This window comes from Glandiceps talaboti, chromosome 10 (genome assembly GCF_964340395.1).
Source record: "Glandiceps talaboti chromosome 10, keGlaTala1.1, whole genome shotgun sequence".
NCBI lineage: Eukaryota > Metazoa > Hemichordata > Enteropneusta > Spengelidae > Glandiceps > Glandiceps talaboti.
The window spans coordinates 19,001,583-19,010,742 of NC_135558.1; the positions used below are offsets into that span (position 1 = coordinate 19,001,583).

The 9,160-nt window shown below is 39.8% G+C and overlaps 1 protein-coding gene across 1 annotated transcript; it reads right to left on the reverse strand.

The window, feature by feature from the left end:
* Window positions 1-7,009: 7,009 nt before the first annotated feature.
* Window positions 7,010-7,519, reverse strand: LOC144440722 (uncharacterized). The gene has a single exon (XM_078130104.1). The coding sequence runs from the start codon at window positions 7,517-7,519 to the stop codon at window positions 7,010-7,012; it is 510 nt and encodes a 169-aa protein (XP_077986230.1).
* Window positions 7,520-9,160: the final 1,641 nt, after the last annotated feature.

A 9,160-nucleotide genomic window follows, 5' to 3' on the forward strand; every position in this document is an offset into this window, starting at 1 on the left:
TCCTTCTCCAATTCTGAGATCCTGGTCTTGGCACCAGCAAATGTAGCGTGTACACTTGAGAGAGTGGTTCGTCAGAGAGAGAGAGAGAGGACAAGTGGCCAGAGTAGGGGAGACCAGATGCATGGAGTTGAATGTCTAAACCACATCTGAAGTTTATTACAAACTCTACAAGTTTACATAAGCTCTAAAACTACAAGTCAAGGGGGTGTTCCCATAAAGAAGTGAATTACCGTTTACATACTAGTAATTAACATAATTGACTGTTGATGGGAAGAGTTAAAAACTACACGTGGTTTCCAACAGATTGGTATGTTGAGTGTAGTATAAGAAGGGAACTGAGAGAACTTACTCTGAAAATGACACCAGCTACATTAGTTCCAGTGTTAAAACCTTCTATAAGTCCGTCAATCAGGTGATTTACAAAATCTTGTGTATGGATGGTTAGCTAGATAAGTTGATAATCGTTCAATGTTAATGGGAGTATAATGTAACTGCCAGGGGGTTAGAGATAATGTTCATTATAATGTTTTTTCCCTGGCCGTTTCCCATTTTTTTGCTTCATCACATACTGATTTAGGGCAGTCTTTTTTGCAGATCAAACAAACGTGGAGGTTAGCGCATGGTTCATCCCATATCGCCGTTGCAATTATTACAAATTTCACGTCCTTGTATTTTAACTCTGGTAATCTTGCAGTTTTCCTGGTCTCTTGCCCTTGAGGTACTTTGGGCAGAAATTAGCTGTATGGCACAAGTTGCAACTTAATGGCTTGTGGTTGGCGAAAATATTACAGAATAAGGTATTATTCCTGATGGACCAATCTACTTTGACATTGTGGTACTTTAGATGGGCTGTGGCTTTGGCACTAAACTGCTTGTGATATTCATAGAAACCTTTACCACCATATCTGTTACCCATGTCGATCAAGTCCCTTTCGTATAGGTCTAGTTCTAATCTGCGTTGTGGGAATGCGTCGCTCATCACATTTTTATAGATGCCGAAAGCTTGAATAAACTCACTTAATGAAGGTCTTTATTGAGTCTGCTGTCTATCTTACTTGTCTGTCTTGTCATTTGGATTATAATAGGGAATTAGTAGGGCAGCGAGGTTGACATCCTTACCTTCGATAATATGTTTGCATAACACGGGAGTGATGGATCTACGAATGGTAGAGATTCGGCTGCCATACCAAACTGTGTCCTTGTACCAGTACCACCGCTCAAAGTTGATGGGTTCATTGCCAAATTTGGGTGTGGAGAGCACAAAACAGAACCAAGCGTACCTGGGACACCTTCTTCGCTGTTAGTTGGTAAAGGTGATTGGCCTGGCTGTTCCATCAAACCTATCTTGTTTGTGCCAGGGCCATTAGGTTTGCCTGCCTTTCCGCAACCGTTGCGGTCAGACCTTGGATGGCTGTGTGGATGCTGCCATTTAGGTCAATTAGTTTCCTTCAATACCACAGAACCACAAAAAATGTGTAGAAATAAAAAGTTACTTGAAAGTGTTAAGGACTAGAGCAAAAAAGATCCCAACACCAAGGAAAACACACAAATCCTAGCTAATTACTGTGGTAATCTAAAGCCTCATTGGGATAGAAAGCTGGGTGCACCATGTATGGTGAATGAAGCACAGTCCTTTTGATGTAGATTCTATTTGGTAGGTGACAACTGTTCTTTCTGGTGAGTTTGTGATTCTTGGAATTGCAGTAACATCCAGGATGAGTTGAAGGAGGAGTGGTTTATTTTGCCATAGTTCTTCCCAATATTCAGTTCCAAGGTAATCTGTGATAACAAGGTTCAATTTCTTCAATAGTGGTGCACAAATATGTTCTGTAATTGGGCACATGAGTAGAAAGTGAGATCTGGTTTCCAGTTGTTGCTGACACATTGGGCAAGTAGTATTGACGTTGTGTTGATTAAATTTCGCTTTATATGTTTGCAGTAAGTAAACATCAAGAAGGAGCGTCTTTTTTATACTGGCTTTCATAATATTGATTTTTGTCTAATCCTGTGTTCTTCCATATGTTGTGAAGCTGATTAAAATGTAAAGTTAACACAGTTAAGAAGTAATGGGTAAGCTTGTGCTTCCAGAATAGATTAATACTGTGTTTCACCATGTTTTTCCAGGAGTTTTCCTAAGGCATTTCTTGGAGGAGATCATGTGGTGCAAGCTGTATGTTTCCAATAGTCACAGCAAGTGTTATTGTGCAGATTTTCTTCAAAATATTTTGACAGAATTGGCCCAAGCAACCATTACCACGCCCTTAGCAACAACTGAATGGCAGTATATTTTTGCCCAAATAACAACATCATCTGGTAGGCAAGTGAGTAAACATTCAAAAAATGTATGCAAATATCCCTAGCAACCATGACCACAGTACATGGTATGGGTTACTCAGTAAACTCTCCTGGTCGAACTTTGAATTGAACACGTAGTTACATCCATGGCTACATACTGTGCTTCCTGAACACCATTACTTTGTTGTACACTTCGACATGTGACATTAATGAACGACAGAGAGTCTGTAGCTGTTTCTTCCCAAAACATTTCACTGTTGTTAACAGCCTCTAATAATGCCCGCTGTCAATGTGGTTGTGAATTCGATTCCACTGTAGCAAAAGTGTAATTTGCGAAGTTGTGCTTGAAGTGCATTGATTACGAGAATTGAAAGACTGTGTAGTACTGCAACTATCATCAACACACTTCACAAACGGAAGCCTACGAACTATATGCTTTAGTATGAGTATATACTCCTCTAATATTGCCTGTAGAATAGGATCTGATTTGATGGCATATGTACCTAAATTTAGCTATCTTCTGTATATCTTCATAGTCATTCTAAGGCTCGGGCTCTACACCACTGCACCGAACACCATAACTATTAATGTTAAATCCATCCCTTTTCTTGCCTTTGCACTATGAATTTGTCTGTTTTATATCTTCATCAAAATGGTAATAAAAATAGTCGATAACAGGACATGTAATGTACATACCAACTATAGCTTTGATGATATCGTCATCCAGGGAGTCTTTATCGTTTGCTCCAGTGAGATTCTTCCCTATAAGTTCATTGTTACTGTAAAAACAGTTTAGGAGATGGAGAGTGACACCTGTTCCACTTTTCTTTAACTTACTCTCCGCAATCCCTAGTTGATGCTCATACACATAGATCCTTGTTCCAGGCATCAGCTCAATCATCTGATGTATATGTTGAATCAAAATAAACAAAATCATAGTACATCTCTAGATTATCTTGCATTCAGTTTTTATGATCAGATATGTTTGATGAAAGCCACATTTCATCAAGTAACATCTACAAAAGGTGAGATAAGTACCACCTGTCCAATTTGTATACCATCATTTGTGAGCAGAGTCAGAGAGAGTACCAATGAGCACCAAATTCAAACTACTCATTGTACATGTGCTTTGTTTTACTGTTTCTGCCCACATGGTGACATACTAATTGGACAGAGGGTACTTATCTCACTTTTTGTTAATGTTACTTGATTAAAAGTTGCCTTTATCAAACATGTTTGATCATAAAAACTGAGCGCAAAATTAGTCTGGAGCGTTTTTTTTTGATGTGATGATGAAATCATTGTATTGAATGCCTCCTTGAAAGGAAGGGAGTATATTATATATACTAGGATAGGCGGTCCCTGGACATTGGATGAAAGTAAGATGCATTGGACAACCATAGCAAATCTGAGAGTGTGGTCTATTTAAGGGCAGTAAAATCCATTTTACAGGGATTCCCCACCAAAATTATGATACATTGTATGGGAACCATTGCCAGTTTTACCTCTTACCAGGGTCCACCTTAGCAAAAACACTGTGAAACAGTTATTTACTCATGACAACCATGAATGGCACAGGCAAGTTTTTAATAATTGAATTACCTCAAATGCTTTCGCCTTTGAAGGGTTTGGGTATGTCTTCATCCTTGATGACTTGAAAACAAAAAATAATGCCTTAGTTAGTGCAACAAATTTGTTTGAAATGGTCTGTTTAAAAGGCAATGAACTCTAAATACTGGAGGAAAGCACAATGTAGATTACTATTACAATAATGACAAATACTCGACTACTTATAAAGACAAAGTGTGAACTGATCACTGTAGTTATAAAGGTACATGTACTAACCTTTCACTTTGAGGGCAGCATTCTCTTCCCTCAAAGATATATTCTCTTTGGTCAGACTGTCAACCTTCTCCTGTAGTTCTTTTAATTTTCTCCCCACGGTTGCACCTGAGACAGGGGGCTCAGAAGGTGTAAGTTGGCCTGAGACAATAGGGGATTTAACAGGTGTATGTCAGCCTGAGACAATAGGTTTAACAGGAGTATGTCTGCCTCCAAATGCAAGCATTTCTTTCATTGTCTTTTCATCTCTTTTGATTTGAGCCTCTCTCCTTTCAGCAGTCTCCTTTCGTTTTTCTCCTTTTTCCTTCCTTTTTTCTTCCTTTTCTGCTTTTTTTGCGTTTTCCTGTTCACTACCTACACGCTTCTTCATCTTCTTAGCCTGTTTTTCTATTCTTTGTACTTCCGTTTCATCATTGGTAGCTTTATGCTTCTTCAACATCTTGGTTTGGCTCGTACATGTTGGTTTGTTCAACTGAATCAGTGCTGTTTTTTTCATTAATTCTTCCTTACTACGTAAAAAAAGAAACAGAAATGAAACAGCACCTGTGCAGAGCTTACAACACTAGATCTATTTTCACATTCAATGACACATTTCTTCAGTGTATTTGCAAAGGTTGGGGAACCCTATATAGCTAGGGTCGTTCAGTACGGTTTCAATCTCAGTGAGTATCGTACTAAGTTCGTCGTATGTTACGAATGAACGACTCAATACTTTCTTTATGGCGGTTTTAGTTATACCAATTAGGTGTTCCCAGAAGCCTCCGAACCATGGGGCTCGTCTAGGAATGAATGTCCACTCAACTTGTTGATTTGTCAGGTACTGTTTCACTTTGGGCGATCGAAATAAACTTCATAATTCTTCAGCCGCAGATAAGTATGTAAAAGCGTTGTCAGAAATCAATTTAGACGGTAATGATCGTCTGGCTGCGAATCGATGGAAGGCATGTAAGAAAGTTTCTGTAGATAAGTCTTTAACAAGTTCTAACTGTACAGCACGTGTTACAGCACATGTAAACAAACAAATACTTTCGTCTCCTTACTGTTGTCGGGTGATAGCACATAGAGCGCATCCGTGAAATCTACTCCAGTTACGGCAAATGGTGGCGTTTCCTTTACGCAATACGACTGAAGAGGGGCATGCGTGGGTTTCTTGCAGGGTTGACCATGTATTTTCTTGCAAATCACTCAACCGTGGATACGTTTCTTAACAGCTTGGCGAATCTTCGTTATCCAGAAGCGTTGGCAAAGTTTGGTAACGGTTGCTTGTAAACCAGCGTGTATGACTCGGGTGAATCGATGATAAGTTGGAATCGAAGAAGTAGAATCGGGAATTTTGTAGCGTAATCCAATGTTGCATTGTGTAATCGTCCTCCACACCGCAGAATATTATCATCGTCGAGGAAAAGTCCGAGTTGTCTTCCAAGAAATAATTTACAAGTAGTACTATTTCGTTTCTGTATAGTTTCTGTCATCGTGATAGGTAGCGAGTTGAATGTCCTTTATCCATTTATTTTCTGCTCGTTGTAGTTCTGTGACATTTAAATGTCGGGTATTCTTTGTTTCCTTTCCTTTCAAGTTCGATATGAATCACTCATTTAGCTTTGATGTGGACGGGCGACAAATATCCAAGAGGGTCGAATATACTAGCAGTAACTTAAACAATTTCATGTTATTGGTGAGGGTGTCCGTCGTGTGTGGAGCGACTTTCTTTGCATACAAAATTTTGTCTGTTTCAGTATCCCAGCATAATCCTAGAATGTTCACGTTTGCATCCTCTTCCAATTTGTTGTCTCTTTGTGCAAGTGAGCGTACTTCATCACTGTTTGACAATCATGAACAAAGGTTGAATCCTCCAGATTTGATTATATCATTAGCTTCGTTGTAGTATTCACAGCATCTTTCAAATTGTCAGTTCCCGTGACTACATTGTCAACGTAAATATTATCCCCCAGATCGTCTGAAGTTTGGTTTGTGTTGAGCGTTTCGAGGTGTGTTTTCACAACTGCGTTCAAAATGAAGGGAAAACAAACAGCACCGAAAAGTATGGATTTAAATTGATACACTTTGAGTGGGCTTTCTGGGTCTGTGGCGTCGGATAACCAGAGAAATTTGGTAAAGTGGCAATCTTCATCATGAAGTCGTACATTTAGAAATGCTTTCTCTATATCACTGGTGAATGCGATTCAATTCAAGCGAAATCTAAGTAAGATCGATGTCAAGTCGTTTAACAGAGGCGGTGTGGTAAATAGTGTCCACGAGTATTGTCATCTTAAGTAACTTCTTCAATAAAGTCACGAGATATTTTGTCGTTAATTATTCTGTCATATACGTTTGATAAATTGGACAAAAGTCTATGTACCATGGAGCGGGTTCGTTTCTCGGTGATGTAGTAGTTCGCTGGTAGTGGCGGGTGATCTTGTTTCCATGGTAGTTTGGCAACGTATTTTCCATCTTCAACTTTAAGATGGGTATCGCGATATGTTTCGAAATTCAAATCTTTGTTCTCAACAGAGGCGTTAGTGTCCCTTATTCCGATTGTCTCTAAGTCCCAGTAAGATTAATATTGTAGACGAGTTTCATCTTTGTACGTGTTCACAGTGATGTGGAACATTGTTGCATTTCCATCCATTTTCCTATCACCAGTCGGGCCGGAGAGTAAATATCCGAAACTGCCAAACTGCTGTAGGACCGTTTCCAAGAATAATACGGTCTTCGATGAATTCCCAGTAGCAATCTGCCCCTATCAGTACAGAAATTTCGAAAGAGTCCACGTTTGAGATGGGGTGGACAAATTGTAATCCTGTCAGGTGTGGTCGGCTTAGAAGCGAGTGCAATATAAGGTTTGTCATCAGCAAGGAAATCTTGGGTATGATCAAAACTGATATACATGTAGTCCAAGGTCCATGAAGTGTTTGCAAAGTTTCTCCAGTATTAGCGGTACCAATAAATATCCATACGAATCTTCTCCTTTCCCCAGTGCTTCAAGCCTGCGAATACTACTTTCTAACGTATCACAGAATGTATGCAAACTATCCCTTTCGCATGTTGGTCTTGGGAGATCCCACAAGGACTTCATATGGGCAGTTACTATTTTGTGGGTTTGTCCGTATCTCTTTTTCAAGAGATCTAGTGCTTGCCCGTAGTTTTGGTTTGTAAGTGGTAAACCGTCCATGTGGCTTCTCCCGTGAGTTGACCCTTCAAGTATTGATACTTTTGTATGTTGCTCAGGTTGGGATCTTTGTCTACGGCTGAATCGAAAGAATCGAAAAAAACTCACCCATTGTAAGACATCCCCATTGAAGTTGAACATCGGAAGCTGAAGTTCAGCTGCAGCATCTGTACATTTTGCTGACGTGCTCTCTGTGGTTCTATGTGACACCATACTGAATATAGTAACATTGTCATCACATAACAATACCTCTTGTAGTTGTTTAACAAGTTCCCCTTCGTTTCCTTTTCTTCTCGTTATTGCTGCTTGGAGGAGTTGGCGAGTAACTGCTGTACATGTGTCAGTTCATCGCAGCATCTCTTGGACTGGAGGGCAAACTTCACGTAGTGCTTCATATGCTGTGATCACGTCATCTTGGGCCATTTCTATAGCAGTGTATAACTCAGCAATGGTGTCTTCTGGACACTGTCCCTTTAAGTTTCTACGTCCTAACTTGCTTGCTCTTTTCCAGGAATCATATTTTTGGTCAACTACCCCTTTCAACTTTCTTTCCTTTTTCACCTTCTCTGTCTGTTTATATTCAGCCATTTTTTGTGTGTTGGTTTGTGAACTCTGTTACTTCTGCGTATTCTCTGGTTACCATCCTCTTGGCTGAATTCTAATTTCTTGTCTTCTTTTCTTTGCATGATACCTGGTGTTTTCTCTCTGTCAGTTGGATCACGCATTGTTTCTGAAGTGTCTTTATAGAACTCTATTTCCCTTTGCAGTATGTCCACCATTCCTGCAGTTGCCATAGTGACACTGTTCACACTGTACACAAGTAAATTTGATACCATATAAAATTTGTCCAAAGTAGTGTATTCTAATTTAGCAGGCTTGGCAATATACTGGTAACACTGTATACTTCAATTACATTCTCTTTTTTCACCACATGAAGGGATGCGTTTCACTTGACAGGAAGACAGTCTTCTTGGCCTTGCAGCTGTTGTATGGTTTCCTTGTAGTTGACAGTTTAGTTTCTTCTATGTCTTTTAATTAATTCCACAGACTTTGTGTCTCTCTTTTCTCTCTCTCTCTCTAATATCAACGATTAATTATATGGTCCATAAATCTTCTCTCACTTCAGTTTGTTGGTCGCGAGCGGTTTTCGTTTGAGCAAAGTTTACATGAGTTTCCTTCACAGTCGAAGGAGGGGCGGTAGAACTTTTAGCGGGTTGCATGGTTTCTTCAGACCTTCTTGACGCAGTTTCTTGTTTAGCATTAGATCCAGAATTACATAGCGAAGTGTGGTGTTTCCGTCCACATTTATGGCACTTACTGTTCGATTTGCAGTCTGAAACTTTGTGTTTTCCAAGGCAGTTAAAACATAATCGATCTCGTTTAGGGATATCGTAACATTTCATAGTATCAATGACTACAACACATTCGTTGTGGAAGTGTGACCCTTTGCAGTAGGTGCACAGTCTCTGTTTTCATTGTGGTGTTGTAGTCTTCTCCGTGTCGGTGTAGAATGCCGATGCGGTATACGGCGCTTCTCTGTACATGCGTTTGGGTTCCAAGGTGGAACTGGCTTCTAGCGTAGTTTTGGTAGTTTCCATTCGTTGTCACCATGTTCGCGAGCAATGTTTTGGCGAATACTACCGAGAAGTTTCTCCAGTATTAGCAGTACCAATAAATCTCTGCACGAATCTTCTCCTTTCCCCAGTGCTTCGAGTCCACGAATACTACTTTCTAACGTATCACAGAATGTACGCAAACTATCCCTTTCACATGTTGGTCTTGGGAGATCCCACAAGGACTTCATATGGGCAGTTACTATTTTGTGGGTTTGTCCGTATCTCTTTTTCAAGAGAT